This window comes from Lepisosteus platostomus, chromosome 9 (genome assembly GCF_059453375.1).
Source record: "Lepisosteus platostomus isolate fLepPlt1 chromosome 9, fLepPlt1.hap1, whole genome shotgun sequence".
Classification (NCBI taxonomy): domain Eukaryota; kingdom Metazoa; phylum Chordata; class Actinopteri; order Semionotiformes; family Lepisosteidae; genus Lepisosteus; species Lepisosteus platostomus.
In genome coordinates this window covers 60,600,674-60,622,736 of record NC_142619.1, presented here as the reverse complement: position 1 = coordinate 60,622,736, position 22,063 = coordinate 60,600,674, and the positions used below count along the sequence as shown (strand labels likewise).

The 22,063-nt window shown below is 44.4% G+C and overlaps 3 protein-coding genes across 6 annotated transcripts in view; 2 read left to right on the top strand and 1 right to left on the bottom strand.

Moving 5' to 3' along the window:
* The window catches only part of pah (phenylalanine hydroxylase), a 29,802-nt gene extending 27,372 nt beyond the window's left edge, over positions 1-2,430 (top strand). The window contains exons 12-13 of the mRNA XM_088645973.1: positions 601-716; positions 1,260-2,430. Coding sequence (XP_088502099.1) covers positions 601-716; positions 1,260-1,321 — 178 coding nt within the window. The 3' untranslated portion in view covers positions 1,322-2,430. The remainder of the gene's footprint in view (positions 1-600; positions 717-1,259) is intronic.
* Positions 2,431-2,574: 144 nt separating this feature from the next.
* On the top strand, positions 2,575-12,160 carry th2 (tyrosine hydroxylase 2). 4 transcript variants are annotated; one of them, XR_015941258.1, is made up of 13 exons: positions 2,575-4,231; positions 4,455-4,629; positions 4,808-4,896; positions 5,309-5,376; positions 5,869-5,919; positions 6,038-6,183; positions 6,760-6,895; positions 7,387-7,456; positions 7,760-7,816; positions 8,608-8,703; positions 8,907-9,040; positions 9,302-9,572; positions 10,766-10,890. XR_015941258.1 is itself a non-coding variant. In XM_088645970.1 (12 exons), exons 1-12 carry the CDS (start codon positions 4,007-4,009, stop codon positions 10,923-10,925), a joined length of 1,407 nt encoding a protein of 468 aa, XP_088502096.1. In that variant the 5' UTR covers positions 2,575-4,006; the 3' UTR covers positions 10,926-12,160. The 4 variants fall into 4 exon arrangements, 3 of the variants coding, with proteins under 3 accessions (XP_088502096.1, XP_088502098.1, XP_088502097.1); XM_088645970.1 differs by lacking the exon at positions 9,302-9,572 and having other exon boundaries at positions 10,766-12,160; XM_088645972.1 differs by having other exon boundaries at positions 9,302-10,896.
* Positions 12,161-13,183: 1,023 nt separating this feature from the next.
* washc3 (WASH complex subunit 3) lies at positions 13,184-19,778 on the bottom strand. The gene is made up of 7 exons (XM_088645977.1): positions 19,607-19,778; positions 19,232-19,330; positions 18,303-18,368; positions 17,219-17,347; positions 16,701-16,817; positions 14,709-14,773; positions 13,184-14,479 (listed from the first exon to the last, which is right to left on the bottom strand). The coding sequence occupies exons 1-7, from the start codon at positions 19,655-19,657 to the stop codon at positions 14,386-14,388; spliced, it is 621 nt and encodes a 206-aa protein (XP_088502103.1). The 5' UTR covers positions 19,658-19,778; the 3' UTR covers positions 13,184-14,385.
* Positions 19,779-22,063: the final 2,285 nt, after the last annotated feature.

The window sequence follows — 22,063 nt, the reverse complement described above, 5'->3', positions numbered from 1 at the left end:
AGACACATTCTGGGGCTGAAGGGGGTGTCCCGCACTGACGGGGAGAAGGAGCTGAACACTTGTAGTCTTGAAAGGCACTTGACAATGTTAACCCAGCAGGTTTCCTAAGGATCAACAGTGAAACACAAGCCAGAGGTCACAAGGCAGTAATTACAGCCAGAATAATTTTCTGTCTAAACCGAGTCTTGAGCCCATTTTATGTCATACCTTGATACACAAGTCATCACAGCTCATCGATCTACAGTAAGTGCTTGAGAGCCAGTGTCCATTGGGCACAAAACTGTCAGCTCGAGCAAATCCTGACTTTTAAACTCATAGCCACCTGAACCACTGGGACGAACACAGTATGTTCAATATACAAAAGTACACTGTAGCTCAGCCAACACCTAATATTTACACACGTAGATGGATCCATTGATTGAGGTGTTTAGCACATGTGGTAATTACTGTATGCCAGTAATTTGTGATTGGGACTGGCTCAAGAGATTGATTTAACCCGGGTCTTCGTGAAGTCATTGATCTGTACTGAGTCCAAGTCAAGTAAAATCAATTCATCTGAAAGAAACACATTCATGACTGTTTCCTTGCGTGCTGTGGCAGGAAATTTGCTGCTACCATTCCCAGACCATTCTCGGTGCGCTACAACCCCTACACACAAAGTATCGAAGTGCTGGACAGCATGCAGCAGCTCAAGAACTTGGCGGACAGCATTGGAGGTACAGTATGTTGTCCGACGTGCTAAAAAACGCAAGGCGCACGCGATTCCTCCATTGGTTTGGAAGGTCGTTTTGCCATCTGTTGACGCTTAACAGCCTCAATAGGCTGTGTTTGGGCGAAGCTGTAAGAGGAGCGCCGTTTTGATTCCGACACGCGTTAAAAACGGATCAGGTTTGGTTCGTCAGATTAAACCGACAACATGAGCAAGACGCGCCTCCTTATCTTTCATAATCGGATGTATTTTTAACGATTTTAATAATTATAACAGTAATCCGGTCCCGTCGATTCAATGAAATACGAATGAGGAGGAACTGGCTGAATTTGGCAGAAAAGCCAATTTGGAGAAAATGGATATTTAATGTATTGGTTATTAAATTAATATTCGTTAATTTAGACAGTTTCCCCTCTATTTATAGGGTTACATTTCTCGTGACGAATATTATAGCTCTTCCAATAAACTGCAAAATGATTGTTTGGTAATTCCGTTTAAAAAGCTTAACACTGACACAAATAACAGAATTGGAATTTTGTCTCTATTTCAGGTGAAATGGGAATATTGTGCAATGCACTTCAGAAGATGGGAATGGAGAAACACGAAAAATAAACTCTGATGGAGACATTTTTATATAAAATATCTGATGCGGATATTTTACTTTGGTGTTACACTTCAGTGAACGCGATGTGTTTAAATATAACTATATATTTGCATGCCATAAAACAAAAGTTTTAGCTCCCCTGAAAAAAAAAACATATTTGCTTTGTCTTTCTATCTTTGTAGATTTCATGATTGCATTCTTTGTAGAACATGTATATCGGTTTTATTTAGCCTTGAAAATGTTAATAGAATTTAATCTGAGCATTACCGATAATTGTTTGTAGTGCAGTCATGGACATGCAACTAGCTTATTTTTTTTACTCTCAAAAAATTATAAATAATCATTTGTAAGACGAGAGTAGCTTTCCATAATTTTAAAATATAACACAAAAGCGTGTCTATTTCTAATGTTTCGTAGCCAAGCATACGCTGTTCGATTCAGCTTTTATTTCTAACGTGTAGATATTGAAACGCTTCTCAGTGTTCATCCAGCTGCGCCACAGCGTCGACAGAGCACAATTACTAGAATTAGCAGAAACCAGCTGGGACCTTCCGCTCGCGTGCTAAAAGGTATCACTGCAGCTCTTTGAAGTTTATATTTTTAATTGTAGATTATTTTTTTTTAATAGCAACTGCTAAACCGGGCGTTCATTATGAATATCAATATATATAAATGCATCTATAAACGGAAACCTAAGATATAAGCGTAGGTGTTAACTACACCTATTTTACTACAGAAATGTAATTTGTACTCTAGATTACTAGTACTAATAATAATAACTGAGAAAGATTTCTCATCTCGTTAAAAGACAGAAACGCAGTTGTAAAATTCACCCAATTACAGTGATGTACGGTATTAGCAAATTGCAGTATGGCCACAATTCACTAGTAAATGTGTCACCATCTCCGTCTGTTTCCATAAAATGAAGCTGGTTTAATTTTTGTACAAAGACAAACGATACGGAACGCTGTAACGTCCTCTTCGCGTTGGAAAAGAATTTTGTTATAAAGCAAAGGTGATTGTTCGGTACACTAACGTCTCCGAACAATATCGGTGTGCTGTACTTTTTTACTATGTTGCATGATTTTTAATACTAAAAATAAAATTTAAAAAAAGATGTGAGTTTGTATGTCCTTAATCAAGCTTTTAAATGTCAAATTCCTTTTTGGTATTTTAATATTTGATAGAGTGTAATATTGTCCTCATATTCGTGTTGAACATATTATATTATAAGAATTACACGAGTAATTGGAATAGAATAGTGACCTTACAATTCTGCAATTATTTTTTTGTGGTAAACGAGAATCTTAATCTACCCAAAGACGGAAAGAATGAGTGTTTGGTTGGACTGACAGAAGCATAGGAACAGTCTGTGGTTCATTCCCCGCTAAAACGTTAAACAGAATAGAACTGAGCGCTCTGACTATAGAGACTTCTTCGCCTGTGTGTATAAAGTTTAAAAAACTCATCCCCGGATTAGAGCATTGGGAATATCACGTTTTTCGAGTGTGCGCACTTTGGAGTTTTCATTAAAACCTAATTTAGAGACGAGTCACAAAATGAGATTTGAGTCGTCATTTTTTCTTCCAAGGTAAATAAAGGTCCCATCTAATCAAGCAGCATGACATATATTTTCTATTATGATGTATATTCAATATTTTTTTCTGTCACTTCTGAGTGAAGACCCGAGATATTTTGTATTAAAATCTCTTACGTGAAATTCAGAACTCTTTCTTTTGAAATCCTAAAGCTCAATAATGGAATAAAACGAGCATTAATGCAACAAAAGTACCACCTTTCAGTTTTCTATATTATTATTGTATACAGTTTTTACTGGGTAGTGAAGCGGCTCTTCACAGACTGAGAGATCAGCGCTTTCGAATGATGTGATATGACTGTGTGCAGATAAGGGAATCCGTGCTAATCACTAAGACACAGGAACAGATCTTCGCTTTGTGAGGCAAAGCAAACGTTCCCCACCGTCCTTTTATAACCACGAGGATGTAGACACAGTAATTCTACAAGTACTGCAATTGGTGTTTTTACTGTTGCGCTGACAATGTTAACGAGGAAGTAAAAATCAATAGATTTAAAAAAAAACATTTTAAACGCGTTTCAGCACCTCGGATAGTGCACTTTTAATTCGGCATTTTCCCAATGTTTTCAATATGATCTTGCATGTGTCCAAGGTCCGCTGTAAGACCGAAAATGTAGTCTTGTAACTGTTTTTTCCCCAAACAAACTAATCGGTACAATGAAGTATTTCCTAACATTATACCGAAACCAATCAGCATAGAATTTACAGTGAAAAATGTTCTGCGTAATAAAAAAGTATTTTTTTTTCTTTCTTCCGTGGACTCTCATGAAAGTCAGCTGTTCCTATTTTGGGGGGGTAACAAGACGCTTCCTGTCAAGTGTCGTGACTCACTGGGGACGTGGGCACAAAATCTCAATGTCTCACGCAGATGTGTGCGTAACACCTTCACAAAGACAATGTGGGGAGAAGCCGATAAATACCCCATACCCCGGCGCTGCTCCTCATCCGATAGGTGCGGATTTTCACTGGGGCATTCTTACTTGAGTAAACACTCCCTTACTTCAATTCAACATTTAGTATTCCGTTTAGAGCCCCAGGCACGTCGCGTCCTCAAACAAAATCCACGTTGAGCAACTCAAGCCCACACCCGCAGTCGATGAAGACCGAGGTCGGAGCCCAGGGCGGCCGGTACTCGGGCCGGACGCGCAGCCTCATCGAGGACGCCAGGAAGGAGCGGGAGGGCCTCTGTCAGCCGGGGCCCTCGCAACGCCCGGACGGCCTGGTGGTCGGAGAGAAAGACGGCAAAGCTACTCTAAACCTACTTTTCACCCTCAGCAACGCGAAACACGCGGGCTTGTCGAGGATCGGCAAAGTTTTTGAGGTAAAGAAACAACCTTTTGTGTGTGTGTGTGTGTCTGTGTTGCCGTGGACTTGCGATTTTAGGAAGATGACGTCTGTTTTATTTCGTTAAAATATATATCCTTTTATAAATACCCAACTGTGCTCCGCTGTAGCATGGTGAATAATTTTGAAAACCGAGCAATCGGATGTATTCAAAATGTATTTTTATGACGGCTTCGACCTTTTTCTTTTGTATTCATCAGACGTTTGAAGCCAGGATTCATCACATCGAAACCCGTCCCGGCAGGGAGCCCAGGAAGGGCGCGGAGGATCTGGAGTTCTTCGTGAGGTGCGAGGTGCGCAGCTCGGAGACGGACGTCCTCATCCATGCCCTCAGAAGAGTGGCAGACGATGTCAGAAGCATCCTGGAGGAGAAAGGTAGTGTTGTGTATGACAGCTTAACGAGAATGGATCTTCATCGGCATCTTCTTCATCTCCTACCTACCTTCCTACCTCTGCTCCTCCTGCTCCTTCTCCAGGGGTAGTGGTTGCGAAATTCAAAGACGTTTATGCTTTTATGATGTTGACCCTGGCAAATCTGCTTTATTTAATTCAGTTCCGTGGTTTCCGAGAAAACTGAGCGACCTGGACCAGTGTCATCACTTGATCACAAAATATAATCCGGATTTAGACCACCATCATCCTGTAAGTACACCTGTGTCGGTCCCCTTGAAAGTTTAGGAAATTTAGGATGTAACGCGAATATACAAACACGAAGACGCTTAATTCCTTTTTTTTTGTCAGTTGGTTATTTTATACAGTATATTGCACATATCGCTATTTTGTTATTATGATTGATAATGAAAATATAATCTGAAGACCTCTCATCTTTTTCGCAAGCGTTTCATATTATTCTAGAAACTGAGTAATTTGAACCCGTGAGCAGACTGTCGCGTTATTTTTATACTTCAGGAAATTTATCAAAGTTCAGCTCCGTAGAGGCGAAAAGCATGTAAAAGGTACTCAGGCGCTCCAGTAGCGAATACATGAACTCACCCGGTGGGTTCGGATTAATATGTTAGGATTTAATATTATTATAATAAATTGTCAATAACAGGGATATAAGGATCTGGAATACAGGAAAAGAAGATCGCAGATCTCTGACCTGGCCTTCAGCCATAAAGAGTAAGCTCCTTTTTGTTCATTCACTGTACACTGTTGATAGCGATCCATAGTCCAGTCGATGTAAGCCTGCGAAAGCAAAGCCTTGTGTTATACAGTACAAGCTTCTGGTACAGAGGCGCGCCTTCGATGATACAGCTCACGACTTTCATCATCAGGACGGCCTGCTGTTGCCGCTATGGAAAGAGAGTATAGATCCAGCACTAAAAGAGAAAGCGATGAGCGCAGCCGTCCGTTATTGATGTGATATACAGTAGCTACTCTCAGTGGGTATAAACTCTGCATTTGGGTTGAAAATAAAAAAAAAATAAAGATGGTTCAAATGCCCTGAATGTTTAGGATAGAAACAGACAGCCAATATTGCCGAGAGACTCTGAAACGTACATTAAAGCATGTTAACAAATAACAACGGGGAAAGAACGATTAAAAGGGACACGTTTAAAATAATCTAAGCCCGTTGAGCTGATACCCCTCCTGGTGTCTGTTGCTTTTCAGAGGTGATCCGCTGCCCTTTGTGCAGTACACGCCAGAGGAAATCGCCACCTGGTGAGTCGGAGCTGCAGGAGAATCCTCAATCATGGAGCCGTGGCGTCGGGGCCTGTGATACGCTGTGGTGCGGGTGTGTGTGTGTGTTGTTAATTTATCTTAAACTTTAACCCTCCAGGAGAGAGGTCTACAGAAGCCTGAGCAGCATTTATCCCACACACGCCTGCAAACAGTATGTGGAAGGGTTTCAGCAGCTGGAGAAGAATTGCGGATACAGGGAAGACAATATTCCACAGCTCCGGGACGTTTCCAGATTCCTTAAAGGTATGTAACGCTTACGGCCGACAGACACTGTGTAAGAGCCGGCGTACCAGAGCAGGTGATGTCACCGCCCTTCCCTGTGATAGCAGGACTACAGCTACTGGGCTGTGGGGAGATCTCTCTTTAGCTCACGGGGCTGGGTCGCTGCAGAGAGACGCGGGAGTCCCGGGTTCGAGCCTCAGTCTGGATGGGGCCGACCTAATGCGGCAAGGGCGCCCGCCTGAGCCCCCGTTGCGTTACAGGTATTTCGACGCGCGAAGCGAGGGGATGGGCTTGCGCTCTTCCGTGTGGACATTCATGGAAATTCATTAAATGAAGTCACGCCGTTTTAATTGTATAGACACAGATCCTACTTCACAAACCTGCCCTTCCGCAGTACAGTACAGTACGTGTTTCAGCTGCAGACGCACCCAGAGCGGCCTCGGCACACTGGACAGGCGCCACGATTATCGCGCACATCGGCTACAGCGTGGTGCACATACAGTACCTTTCCCTTTGGGTTTCAGGAGAAAGTGGAGTAAGGAGTAAGATGACGATAGATCGATTCAATAAGTGTCTCGCCCTATCCTCGTCCCTTAGGAAAGACGGGGTTTCAGCTGCGACCCGCCGCCGGGCTGCTGTCCGCCAGAGATTTCCTGGCCAGCCTGGCGTTCCGCGTCTTCCAGTGCACTCAGTACGTCCGCCACTCGTCGTCCCCAATGCATTCGCCGGAACCGTAAGTCCTGCTCTTTTCCTCCTCCCAGCCGCCCCGTTTCTCTCCGCCTTATCCGATACAGGGCCGCGGGGGAGACCGGAGCCCATCCCGGCAAGCACCGGGCGCATGGCAGGCTACCGCCTGGGCGGAAAGCCCGTCATCCCAGGACACAACACTGAGCCCCGTTTGTCTAACTACCGCTTACAAAATGGGAGATGAGGCATATCTCTGGGGAAATGTGAAACGGGCACTGTACCCCTGAGAATTATTCTTCATGTCGCCGATCTAGCGGTCTTTGTTAAACAGGTTTGCCATACGTATAGAAAGGTTAGTTTTTTTGTTTCTCGTGATTTTTAATATCGTTAAGCGACCCGATGTTTTCTCCCTTTCACTAAAACACGCGAGGAGCTCCCTGACACAAGTTGCCAGATGTCATGTGCTTAAATACGAGCGGTTTCTGCTCCCCATGTAGTGAAAGCTATATTTACACTGCGCGTCTGGCCCCGTTTCAGCGACTGCTGCCACGAACTGCTCGGACACGTCCCGATGCTGACTGACGTGGAATTTGCCAAGTTTTCACAGGTAAGATAAACAGCGTTAGTCGCGGGTTTCTGCAGTTCGTACAAACCGCACGCTGACGATTCATATTGTGAGAATCTGTCAGTGCGGATCGGCGGCGTTGTGCTCAGAAGGTGCCCGCGTAGTCTTTGTATCGTTACACAAAGCACAGGTTGTCCCGGTGCCGGTCAGGTTTCCTGATTCACACAAGCGTTGTTATTCCCCCGGTTTAGAGAGGAACTGGTACCTGTAGTCGTCAGTCCTCCAGCTGTTAGACACGCAAGAGTTCTGCCTCCCACAGCCACTGTCCGCGGTGTCGTTTTTCAGGAGATCGGGCTCGTCTCCCTGGGAGCCTCGGACGAGGACATTGAGAAACTGGCCACCGTAAGTGCACCTGCGAAAAGAAACATAAACAGAGCTAATTATGAATTACAGATAATTATTTAAGAGGGCTAGTTTCAAATTTAAGTCAATTATTGCTGAAATTATTGGACCTTTTTAAAGCGTTATCTATGACTGTTATCTCTGTCTTATTTAAAGGGATAAATTGGTGTTGGGATAAAACGTCAGATGTCAAGAGCAAAAAAAAAAGGATTGGAAGCTTTAGACAGGAATGCCTCCTGGTTGTTGGGCAGTTCATCATATTGTTACTGTATACAGACACAAACTGCAGCAAAATTGTATGAAATGAAGGTTAATCCACACATTATTGAGAATATATAAAAGTATGTCTGTGAATAATATCTGTAATACATCACAATAATTTCGTGCGTCATTGAAATAAGAATATTTCAGCAGAAGATAGTTTGCTTGTATGTTGATCTTTTTGCAACAGACTGTAACTTTTACAATGCAATTTGGGATATCGTGTTTAAGAAGAACATAGGGAAAAAAAGAGTCTTATGGGCTGTATGACCACCTCTCTTTGCTACGTTTCCTGCCTATATTTAAAGAGTAAATAGAGTTGGTATGTTATGAATTGTTTTGAACTTTTACTGTAGCTATTATACACAGATGTCCGTTGGTGCTCTTACTTGTCGTAAAATAAACTTTGATTGTATTAGGTGTGCTAGAGGGTGCCCTCACACTGGGGTATGGACACTCTTTCATCTTCTTGTAACCTCTGTATTGCTTCTCCTGTGTAATTGGTGAGTCCCTCTTCCCCTGTATTCCAGCTGTACTGGTTCACAGTAGAATTTGGACTCTGCAAGCAGAATGGAGTTGTTAAAGCATATGGAGCTGGCCTCCTGTCATCATATGGGGAACTTCTGGTGAGTGTTAAAACCCTGTTGTGCCCCTTCAGAGACACATGACCAGTTGCTCATTATATAGTCACAACAAAGTCCGCTCTGTCATTGTGTTGATCTTGAGTTCATCGAGTAGTCTTTGCTGTGGTACAGTAACGGCTGTAATTGTTCTCATTTAGCACTGTGTTTTTGAGGTACCTTCTCTCAGGTCCATGTCCTTTTTTCAGTACGCGCTTTCTAACGAGCCTGAATACAAGCCTTTCAATCCAGAGGTGACCGCCCTCCAACCCTACCAAGACCAGACGTACCAGCCTGTGTACTTTGTGTCCGAAAGCTTTGAGGATGCCAAGACCAAGCTGAGGTGAGACCGCCTGCTCTAGGAGCTCCACAGATGTGTTCAGCAAAGGAAAACCGCAGAGCCCAAATGGGGCAACAGAGAGGAAATCACAAGACTCTTCGAGAAAAATGGTTCTCATTTTTATCGTACAGTAGGTATAAAGATGCAAAGGTTGCCCTTTCAAACAAGTGGGATTAAAGGAAGATGTTAAAAGCATGTTTCCTGTAGAGATGATTTTGTCATCACAGATGAATAAGCAAATAACAGTGTTGTTTTCTGTGCTAGGCTCAAGGCTACAGTCCTGGTGGACTGAAAGCAGAGTCACGTTGATGATGGCTGATATATGACGGTTCTACAGAAGAGTGTGAAAGGTTGTAACTTCTGGTAGTTTGATAGGCTCTAACCTGACACAAGTCCACAGAGGACCCCTGGCCTGTTTCCCAGGGTGGGAATGAAGTCCTGGAGGTCCAGATGAATACACAACGATTTCCAAAAAGAAGAAATGAGAATACTGGTCTTTGCGTTCGTTACACCGACAGCTTTATACAACGACCAGGTGTTCAAATATACCTGTAACTAACCCTTCCTGTGAGGATTCCCATTAATTGTGTTAGAAAAGACTCCAGTTGTAAAAACAATAAATGCTTATTGTATAACTGGCCTCCTGAGTATCCCAGCTCCCGTGGAACCAGTAGCACTCAGACAGTCAGGCACCCATCGTATTCATAATTTTACGATGATGGTGCAGTCCAACATCTTAACTTTGCTTGTCTGTTTGAGAAAATGTCCTTGACTGCTCTTATCTCAAGCCGTTTTTGTCCTTCAGGAAAAGAGCCTTGAAGTTTTATAAGAGACAATTGCAAGTATGACTTCAATAGCTCCAAGCGCATACCATCCTACTCACTTTTCTTTCCTGCTCTCTGCCATCCACAGAGCAGGATGATATTGACAGATACTGGATACTGTAACACTAAAGAAAGGAGTCTTCTCAGGTCCAGCTGAACTATTGCTCCTTGCTCTGCTGCTGTACTCAGACGTGATCAACGGTTTTAGACCTTCTACATTTCAAGGAGTTTTATTTACTCTGTATTCAGTCATACCTGACTGTCGTCCTCTGCACACAAAATAGTTATTATTTTACAGCCAGAAAGTGACTTTTTATTGACTCGAGTGCTACTGCATTTTCTTATTAGATTCATTTGTTTTTTATTTTTTAATTTTGATATAGGGGCTTAATATATTGGCACAATGGTGCAGTTGTCAGCATTGCTGCCTTGCAGCACTGAGGCCCTGGGTTTAGGAGGTCCTTGGGTGTGGAGTCGGTATGTTCCCCCTTTCTCCCTGTGCTCATGTAGGTTTCCTCTGGGAGCTTCAGTTTCCTCCCAAGGTCCAAAGACAAGCTGGTAGGTTAACTGCTTCTGGAAAATTGGCCCTGGTGTGTGTGTGTGTGCACCCCGAGATGGACTGATGTCCTGTCCTGGGTGTACCCCACCTGTTGTTTGCTGGGATAGGCTGCAGCTCCCCTGAACCCTGAATTGGATAAAGAGGATAGAAAATAGTTGGTGGCTTAATACATGTTTCGTGGTTGTTACAGCAAAGTCTCTGGAAGACAGCTCTAAATTTAGGACAGTTGATTCTGAGAGAAATAGCAATGTTTTCCATACCTCTACTAGGCTTAAGTCTAGTACTGTATTGCAGATTTAATATCTAAAATATTTTACATGTATTCCTCTTGTCTCATGTGCACAGGCAGTATTCCTCCAAGATAAAGAAACCGTTCACAGTTCGTTACGATCCCTTCACTTGTCGAGTTGAGGTGCTAGACGAGCTCCAGAAAGTGAAGGGTGGCCTCGGTCAGATGAGAGAAGACCTGAAACTGCTTCATTCTGCAGTGGAGAAACTAAGCTAAGCCGTGGACAGAGCTGGGAACATGCAGGACAAGATGCATGGACAATGTTGGAGATTCTAATCTATGATAATGACTAAATGAACAATATTTTTACTTAACTGACGTTCCACAGGAGTAATTTATTGTCACTGCGTGTATCTGTAGTAACTGTATTCTTGATTTATAAGGCCTTTCTTTCCACCAAATGCAAGCTAATCAATAGCTTTTCCTCTAGTCAGAGTTGTTGCTCTCTCCTGGGTTTAAGCTCATACGAGGCTGAAGAAGCTAGCAAAGTGTGTTTCTGACCAGAAAGGATGAGGGAATAAGTATTCTATTTCAACCTGGGTTACGAAGAGGAGCTTTTCATTTTTTAAACTTGAAACTTCCAGAGGAATGGAAGGAGGCTCTTGAATGACTCAGCATCCCAAGGCAGTGTTATAACACTAAACTCAATGAGCTTTACAGGCAATGACCACTGAGTTGCAGTGTTGCCAAAGAAGGTACAGTTGACACAGCATACATTACATACAACCTTACTGTGAGACAGGCTCGCTCTCTGGTCCTCAGACGGTGACAGGAGATCACATACAGGCCTGCAGTTCTATTGACCTTCTTATCCCTGTAGGATCAAAGCTGGTCTGATTCTGGCGTGTGAATTCCGAGACTGAGATTTGTTATTTTAGGGAAGAATGTTGGTCTTGGCCCAGAGTAGGACACAGTGCAGCAGAAAGTGCATCTGTTTCTGCTTCTTTAGCTGGCACCCAGAGCAGCCTGTTATCTCCGGGCAGACAGGTCTGCCTGTGTCCAAGCTGTGGTCAAAGAACTTGTCCTCTCCGGGCAGCCAGGTCAGTCTGTGTCCAGTGTCCATGGCTGGGCTGTGATCACTGAGCCTGTCCTCAGTATGTACTGTATGTATGGGCAGATTATTGAAGTTGGTATAGTGTATAAGACAAAAAAGAATTGAAGCAGGAAACCCATTTTAATAAAGCATCAGCTGAAATTTTAGAATTGAGATGACCACTGTATCAAGTGTTAAGACTGAAATGCCTCCAGAGAGGGCAAAATAAGATTAAGCTGAAATTAACATTGAAGACTTTTAAACCTGTCTTTTATAAAACGTTTAACGAATTCTCCACTAAAGATTTGATTACTGTAATACAATAGTGCGGTCTAGTGAATTCTCCTCTTTTGCCTCATTAGTGTATAGTGACATGTGGATGAGAGATCAGAATAAACTGGAGAAAGCTGTCACACAAGCCAGTAGAATTATTTACAGTAGCCAAATGACTGTCTTTGAATAAAAAGGTTCTGAAGGAAAAAAATAAAAGATAAAGTGAGATGTACATTAAGTCAACTTCTTTATAGCAGGTTGTGTAGATACAGCAGAAGGTGGAACTGCCATCTTTTGCAACACAAACACCACCAGACATGGAAGCTCATTTATTCCTGGTGCAGAATGTGGCCATAATATTGTATAGTGACACTGTCAGAGGAGCACGTCTGCATCTACAATCCCCTAATTGTTCAAATGTACTGAATAACTGTAGAGTTATATGATATATCTTGTAGGATTTCCAGGTGCATTTATTGTATTTTTCTGTACTTGTATGCATATTTCTATTGGTGATGGTTATGAAGCAACAGTGCCAAATGAATTTCAAAGGTTTGGGATAATAAAGGTCTTCTAATCTAAATCTGCAGCTGGTGCAATGAAGACAATTCGGCACAATTCAATTTTGCTATGTAAGAATTGAGATTCAAAGCTGCAACATTTGCAAGGTAGCAAATCTAAATCCAGCTGCAGTCTCTTCCATAGCTAGAATAAAATAACTAGCAGTCTTGACTTTCAAATTGTTTTGACCTTTACAACCTGAACCTGGGCTCCCTGCCAGCTGCGAAGAGGAAGAAGGCAAGATTTTCAGTGAGCAGTGACCTCAGACTGCAGACTTGAGGTCTGAATCATTGCTCTAAAGGCATCTCACTCATTATCTTTAAAAATTATTAAAATGGATAATCATATGCATGAGATAAAGCTTTATGCACACACTGCACAAAACCATAATTGGACAACCTGGTAAGATCAGAAGATTGCAAAAGTAACGGACCGTGGGCAGCTGGTCCACAGCTGGCTCTTTCTGGCCTGTCCTCTAAGCTACGGAAGAGTTTGTACTCTGTTAGTGCAAAATAAAGGCTCTAGTGTTTCATCATCATTAAAGGTTTTCAAAACAACCTCCCACCGTGTGTTACAACAGTGCACATGAAAACAGGCCATAAATTCAAAAGAAAAAAAAACATTTTAAGTATTTTTTTATTCTGGGGACTAACTACATTTGTTCTTAATTCCACTTGAACTGTATGCTCCTGTTCCACCCAATACTATACTCATCCCAGAAGAGGGAAACCGAAGACTTTCAGTCTTTACAAGTTCAATACTCATCAGAAAGGTTTCTACTGTTCTGAGCACAATCTCATTGTCTCAAATAAAAGGCTCTTCACTCCAGACTTATCCGCTTCAGGGGCATGTTGGCCTGGAGTCTATCCCGGGAAGCTATGGGAACAAGGCAGGATACTCGCCGGAAAGGACACCAATCCACTGCAGGGCAGCCACACAGATACACACTCATACCAGGTCCTTTGGCCTGAAGGAGGAAACCAGAGCACCTGGAGGATAGCTACTTGAACACAGGGAGAACATGCAAACTCCACACAGACAGCACCCCAGGAAATGAACCCAGAGCCACAGTGCTGTGATACTGCGATGCTGACCCCTGTGCCACCGTGCCATCTGCAAGAACACATTTCAGCTGTGAATGATAACATTCAGTTACACTGGGTCATCAGATGAATGGGCAGTACTTGTGTACAGCAGTGAAAGGGTCAAATCCGTACTGCCTGTCACCACACAGACAGTCCATTTATAATTGGAACAGTGGTTAATGAAAAAACAGCCAGGATTAAACACGTACACATAAAACTCAGTCATTTTAAACAAAGGGTTAATAAATATCTTAGACAAGAACCATGACACACAATTTAGAGAGAAAGTAACTGGTTTAGAACAAACTATCCAGCGTTTAGGACATCAAAATGGACTCTCTGGTGTTTCTTTTCACGTGATACAGTCAAGTGGACTGGAAACCTGCCTATAGAAAAAGCTAGGCTCAGATCATCAGATCATCAATGCTCTTGATTAGATGTGAAGTGATTGGATGTGAAAATTGCAGACCACAAGATTTCAACAAGAGCAATACATTCTTTTAGTGTCAACACTGCTAATCAGCCGTTCTCAGCAGAAATCTCCTTCAGACTCTTTTCGGTAAGAGACCCTGTAGATCGTTTGATTCGAACCCGCCTGAAGGCCAAGCTCTCTCTCGGCCGTCCTCGTCAGTGGTCTCTCCCGGATCTTCCAGTCTGCCGGCCGTCTTCGCACGCTGCAGCCAAGAGGGGGCGCTGCGGAGCCCCCCCCCCCCGCCACGAGGCCTCAGTCGCTGAACGAGGACTCGCTGCCGGAGCTGCCGTCGTCTTCCTCCCCCGCGCCGGGAGCGCCCGCGTCTGGCACGGCGGCGTCGGGGGTGCTGGAGCAGGGCGAGACGGAGAGGGACAGCAGGGGTTCAGCTCGGCCGTGCACCCGGATCGCGTGCGCGGACTCACGCCCGGGCTCGGGCTCGGGCTCGGCTGCGAGCTCCTACACTGCAGGCGCCAAGGGAGCCTCGAACCCGGGTCCCCAAAACCAGAGACACAGATGTGAATGCTCTGGAGAGCACGGCTCGCCGAGAACGCGAGAGAGAAGGAGCAGAAACTTACTCCAGCAGTGAAGGATCCAGCCCTTCAGAAACCATCTTGTTCTTTATAGCCATGACTGGAACACCCTGAAACAAACACGGCTCATGTTACACTTGGGCAAGCTTACCATCGCCTCCTCCCAGACAGCCCTGTTCATCCTCAAGCTCTCCAATGCACTTCACCCAGCCCTGAGGTGCAGCCCTCCTGTGCACACAGGGGCCATTCTGCACCAGCAGCCCCACCTGGGAGACACACAGGGGCCATTCTGCACCAGCAGCCCCACCTGGGAGACACACAGTGGCCATTCTGCACCAGCAGCCCCACCTGGGAGACACACAGCGGCCATTCTGCACCAGCAGCCCCACCTGGGAGACTCACAGGGGCCATTCTGCACCAGCAGCCCCACCTGGGAGACACACAGGGGCCATGCTGCACCAGCAGCCCCACCTGGGAGACACACAGGGGCCATGCTGCACCTGCAGCCCCACCTGGGAGACACACAGCGGCCATTCTGCACCAGCAGCCCCTCCTGGGAGACACACAGGGGCCATGCTGCACCTGCAGCCCCACCTGGGAGACACACAGGGGCCATGCTGCACCTGCAGCCCCACCTGGGAGACACACAGCGGCCATTCTGCACCAGCAGCCCCTCCTGGGAGACACACAGGGGCCATGCTGCACCAGCAGCCCCACCTGGGAGACACACAGGGGCCATGCTGCACCTGCAGCCCCACCTGGGAGACACACAGCGGCCATTCTGCACCAGCAGCCCCACCTAGGAGACACACACTCTGCACCAGCAGTTCCAACACACAGCAGACCAGGTGGAGGAGAAACTGCTTCTCCAGTTAAATTAAGCAGGAACTTTAGGGAGGCCAGATTGTACACATCCGGGGTGGAATTTGCCCCGGATACCCCTGCTTCGAGGAGCACTGCAACGAGATCAGTAACCGCCCAGCAGTGAGGGCCGTGGTTTGATGTCTCATGAGAAGGAAAGTGCCATCTACAGCATAGTGTCTCCATAGCGGGTGCTGGCATGGCAGCCCTGGGCCCGCTGGAAGAGTGTCACCTTTAAACCTGCAGCAGCAGCGGCTACAAACAGAGCCTATGATACAGTAACCTGGCACTTTAGGGAAGAGAGGTTAACTGGCTAATGGAAACAGAGGGTACCGAGGCAGGGTAAATGCTCAAATTTGTATGAATAATTAGTGGAACATGAAAGCGATCTATTAAGGCCAGAGGTCTTCCATTAATGATCTAGATAACAAAATAGTAAACTACTCAAATTTGCAGATCATACCAAATTAGGAAGATCAGCAAACGCAGTAGAAAAACAGAGACAATTAAAAGATATCAAGGCAACAGTAAGACCGCATTTCAACACAATCTTACAGTAAAATAGTAAAACTACTGTTATTGCAGTGTGTACAATTCTGGTTACAAAGATACGATATAGATATTTCTGCTCTGGAAACAGGAAAGCACACGATGCATGTATTCAAAATCCTTCAAAGTCAACCCAGCTGGCTTCACCATTGAATTTGTATAACGTACTTCCCAAGGCCTCAATTACAATATCATATCATTCAGGTCAGCGTCTCTTAGAAGAGAACTGTCAAAGCCCACATCGGCGCCGACTCAGCGGTCGACGCCACTGTCCTTCCGCGAGAGCCTGTTTCATCGCCGCCTTAACCTGCTCTCCATTAGCTTCACCACGTTCGAATGACAGGACGCAGCACAGGGCTTTTACACTGACCCCCCGTTCCATTTACAAGCCCCTTTTATGATTAAAAGCTGAAGGTCTGTAAAAAGGGTCAAGACAAAGCAATTGAACACATTCATGCCATCAGGTCTTCCTGAGGGCCCCGTGCCGCGAGATCCCGAATACACCGCCGGTCCGGAGCGCTGGAGATGCGCACCAGGGGCCTACAAACTCCTAACTATGAGAGCCGGGCGGAGCTGCTGACTTTCAAGGCGGAACCTCGCGCCCAGGGCGCAGCAGGAAATACTCACCACCTGCACCATCTTCAGGTACCTGGCGTACCGTGGGTCCTTGGCAACGGTCAGGACGTCGTCGCCGGCGGCTCCCGAGCGCGGCTGCTCCGCTGCTTCCGCTGGCCTCTGCTGGGGCTGGGAGAAAAGAGCCGGGACGTCCATTGTGTGAACACGAAACGGAAGGACTTTTAAAAAGGTCCTGCTCCGTTCACTTGAGTGCTACGATGCGCGTCTCGGCGGCGAGGAGAAAGGGGCACAGAGAGGCGAGGAGGTTAGTCGTAGCCCACTTCCAGGAATGGGGGATCACCCTTCGGGGTCTGGAAGTGATGCCTGCCCTTCTGTCGTTCACAGCCGGCCAGCTGTTTGCTCTCTAGAGATCTCAGAAACAAAACTAACTAACAAACCCCCAAAATGTCCTCTAAACGATTTTGAATCCTACTGGAAAGAATGAAAACAAGAAGTCAGAACAAACAAAATCAGGAAGAGAGTTTTGGGGTGAGTCCAGCTTTTGGGGTCACCCCTCGGGCAGCGGTCACCTCAGTGGGGGCCGGGACTGCCGAAGACGGGGCCTGCACTGGCGTGGACACTGGACCGTTGGGCTCCGACACCTGTCTCTGAGCGGACCTCTCCACCCTCACGTCTTCCAGACCAGGAATAGAGGAGAGCTAATAGGGGAAACATATTAGCAACATAAAAGCGCCCGTTGGAAATGTGAGCCATTTAAAGTTGTAAAAGTTTTAAACCCCCAGAAAGTGGCACAATAACAGTTGCTGTCATTCCCCTGTGTTGACTGTTTCCTTGTGACTTTAAGCAATCTGCACATTTCTAACTTATCCGGAGAGGAAGGCCCAAATTATTTAAATATGAGATACTCAATAAATCATACGTGTCCATAGACCTGGAACAATTTCACTGTGATCAGTTAAACAGGTCGTGTGCTCAATTAATCTTTTGGAATCCAAATCAGAAGACCCTAGCCATCACAAATTAGCTCTCTTATTTGAACAATTACTTGTTTAAATGTGCAGTAGCTCCGTGACTAAGGAGCTGGGCCTGTGGCTGGAAGGTCGCCGGTTCGAATCCGGCGGCCGGCAGAGGAATCCTACTCCGTTGGGCCCCTGAGCAAGGCCCTTAACCCCAACTGCTCCAGGGGCGCCGTACAATGACTGACCCTGCGCTCTGACCCCCAGCTTCTCTCCCTGTCTGTGTGTCTCATAGAGAGCAAGCTGGGGTATGTGGAAAGACAAACTCCTCATACAAGAAATTGTATATGGCCAATAAAGTGATCCTATCTTATCAGTGACTTGAAATTGTCTCTAATCTTCATTTCAACCTACAGTAGAAATCAAACTGGACTTGGGTTCTTGAGAACTATGGTTGAACGAGGGGTTCTAATTAATGCATAAAAGACACTAACTTATTCTTTATCAACTATCTAAATCATTTGACAATGGCAATGATTGAATCAGGTGATGTCTTTCTGTGTTAGTGGTAAATCTTTCCCTGCGTCTTAACTTTGCACTACTGTAACATGCACTGTGTGCATCAGGGTTCTTTATGAAACTGTACTCTATATTTAACTACAGTTACCAGGGTCTGATGGAGAGGTAACATACTTACCTTAGCTTCTAAAATATTCAGAGTTGTTTCAATTTGCTGAATCCGAAGTGATACACTTGCTAGTTTCTATAAAAGTAGAGAAAACAATCTTTGCATAGTCTATCAAATGAACAGCCTGTGCATATCAGTACAAAATGAGTTTAATTTAAAAATACGCTACTGTTAAGAAGGGTTTCCTCTGCTGTTATTTAAAATATAATTAAAAGGACAAATTCAGATGAGAAAATGCAGTGTTTTACGTCAACACCATACTGAATGAAGTGTTGAAAAAACTGTCAGGGAAGTGGAAATGGTAGATGTAGGTACCTCCTTATTTTTCAAAATATACCCTAAAGAGAGACCAAATGACAAAAATCATCTTTCTCTTAACTATCTGTGGATTATAACAGCTAATGACATTATTACTATAATTTTATCAGCACTTTTCAAGAAACTCAATGTGCTGTGCAGTAGTGCACACATACACAACAGAAGCAAATCATGAAAAGAGGAGCAAAGTTTATGATGGATTTGGGTTGCGAGTTCCACACACAGTGCTGCACATGAGAATTCTCAGTCTCATTGTGTGAGTCCCGGTCTCCAGCTGAAGAATAATTGGTTACACTTCTGCGCTTTTCTGGACACTCCACTCAAAGCTCTTTACAGGTAATGGGGACTCTCCTCCACCACCACCAGTGTGCAGCCCCACCTGGATGATGCACCAGTACACTCTCCACACACCAGCTCTCAGTGGGGAGGAGAGCAGAGTGATGGAGCCAGTTTAGAGATGGGGATTATTAGGAGGAAACTTGGCTAGGATGTCGGGGTAACATATTTCAGTGTCAGACAGGCAGAGCAAGTGGTCTTAGCCGTGCAATCTTACACAGGCACAACACATCGGAGCAGCGTGAAGCCAGCGACACAACTAACACAAGCGGAGCAGCACTTACCTCCTCGCACACCGTGGAGAACCGGTTGAGAAACCGAACCGTGTGTACAATAAACTGGTTGAGAAACGCAACGATTCTCTTCTGCTGAATAGCTGGAACCTGCAACACGAAACAACAACGTCTTATCAGTCTTTCTTTTTTAGTAGTTTTTTTTAGTATATGCCTTCGTCGAGTGTGGACATTTAGTAAAATACTGCATCGAATTGTCTTACACTACACTGCGAATTTCATATTATTTTCTTATTCCAACTGCACCCTAAAAACGTCCTTTTACAGCAAAAACGTTACCGCAAAGTGATAGACAAATCATTTTGTCAGGCACCGACACATTTTGTTTCGTAGAACACATGCACCTTTGACCTACACAACACAAACCTTTGTCAGGTCAATTCCCGATCCCACGATTGGCAGTCCATCCTCGTCCATGTCTTTATTTGCACTTTTTAATTTGTAAGCAGGAAAGAAACACACACTTGTCTGAGAATCACACAAGCTCCGGTGTTTCCTGTTTTATTTGCGGAACGTCACGCGGCGGAGTCACGTGCAGCTCACGTGATTAGCAGCAACCCGGAAACAATCAGGCTTTTCTGCATTTTCCAAGCGAATATAAATATATAAAACAAAAGATAAAAAACAGAGCGAATATACCACAGTAGTGTATCGTGGTAATTGCTGTTTTCCCACCCGATGTATTACTGCAGTGATTTTGCTATTTGCTAATAAACATTTTTGTGTATTGAAAATGAGAGTTAAGAAATTTAAAATATTAACTAAATATTAATAGTTTTGTTCGCTGGTATTGACGGATTGGCAGGCAGCTGTAGCTAGATAGTTTGGTACTTCACGCGAGTCCGGAGTGAAATATGTTTGAAAATTGTGTGAACGTTGACTAACAGAGGCAAAGTATAACAGAGTAAAGGGTCTCAGTGTGGGACAAGAATGTAAGATTTGGTTAGAGTCGTATTTCGATTAAACTCTTTAACAAAAGAAGGACATTTATTTTGAGGTCTAAAATGTCACCGTTTTGGAACACAGAAGGAGAATCTCAAATGATAGTCACAGACATAATTTAACTGACTAACTTAATACAGTAGCTCTACAATACGAATCTTTCTAGGACCGGATATAACAAGCACTGAGAGGAATGATTTTTTTTGGAAGAATCACAAAAAAGCTGTCAACCAACAATCGCTTAATTGCACACAGGACGTTTTCTTTTCGTGGTATTCCTGTAATTGGTGTTCCGCGAAGACGTCGGTTTACGTTTCATTTTGATGAACAAAATGCTATCATGCCAATCCACCACTAGATGGTAGCACATTCTACAGTTGTGATTTAAATGTTCTCGAAAGTAATTGTACCAGATTAAGCACGGCTAAATGCAACACATTTCTTTTGTAAAGTATACATTCATGCTTATATGCATTCAGGATTAACAAACAGCCTCACTACAACAGGAGACAGACGTGAGATGCATCAATACTATATAATATACTTCAGTCATTGTAAGAGGCTGCCCAATATTGAACTTCAGGCTTCAAGACATCAGGATTTTAAATTAAAAACACGGCATTTAGGTAGAAGTCGTATTTAAAAGTAAAAGTGCTGATAATGAAAACCGCTACCTCAGTCAGTCTTTGTTACTGGGTCAAAAAATGAAAATTCACAGCTATCAGCTACAGTCACTTTAATTCCAACAGCAATTATCCTGCTCAATTGGGATTGCTGACTGTATATTTGACTATATTTATCAATATTTATTTTGTTTCGCATGACACATGCATGTCTATTATTTCTTAATGGATTCACATTGCGTTAAACATATTGTGTCACGTGTCAAGCACGTTTCCAATCCGGAACAGAAAAGGTCAAGTCAGTAAGTGACAAATGGCTCTAAATGAATACGGCCTATCGACCTGTGCTGTGGAAGGTCTCTGCTCCTTCGATGTTCTCAGGATATCTGACCTGTGAGGACAGTGAAGAAGGAACAGGCGTGAAAAAGAGAGGAGAAAACAAGAGACACTGTCCTCCTCCCTTTATTAAACTAGCGTGTTTGTTTTCCTCGCTGTGAAATGGAGGGGCCGAGTGTGGCAGCCGCTGTGCAGAGCCGTGTCGGACAGCTCCTGCACACTGACTGAAGCACAGCCTTCCACCTCCGACCAGCCCGCCTCCCCCTCCACTTTTTCCTTGAAATCTCTAATTGCTCCTCGTGGTTCCTGCCAACCAGCAGTATACGACCTTAAAAGACCCCCAGTCTTAGTTTCCTGAGGTTTTCTTTGAAAAAATCTCTTCCAGCTTTGTTCCGTTTCCTTCTCTTGGCATGACCTCAAATACCCTCTGCTCGGGGGTTCACCCACTTTTTGGCTGGGTGTCAACACGGCCTCCTGTGCCTGCAGTCTTTGAAAAAGGTGCCTCACAAGACCGATCTGGCCCGGAATCCAGTCATTTCACGAGGCAAATGTGAAAGACGTGGTGTTATTACTGCTAAATCTGTTTTAAAAAATGTGCAGTCTGCACATCGTCATCAAATTAAATGTCCCAGAAATGACCTGCACTTCAGCTTCACTATCAAACTTTTCTAATTTTGCCACTTTTGCTGCATTCCTCCTAAAAGATTCCAATTCAAAATGCGATAAAAAAACCCACACTCTAATCTCTGTGTGAACCAGCCACACGCGCACTCTTACAGTGTTTTCTGTCTTTAACACATTTGCGTGTTGTGTCTGTGTCCTCTGGTCACAGTGTCCTTGCTAAGCTTGAAGCTGTGCTAGTTATTGTGTTCCTTTAGGACTGTGAACATCTCCATCACATCCTTCTCATTCGTTTGCCAAT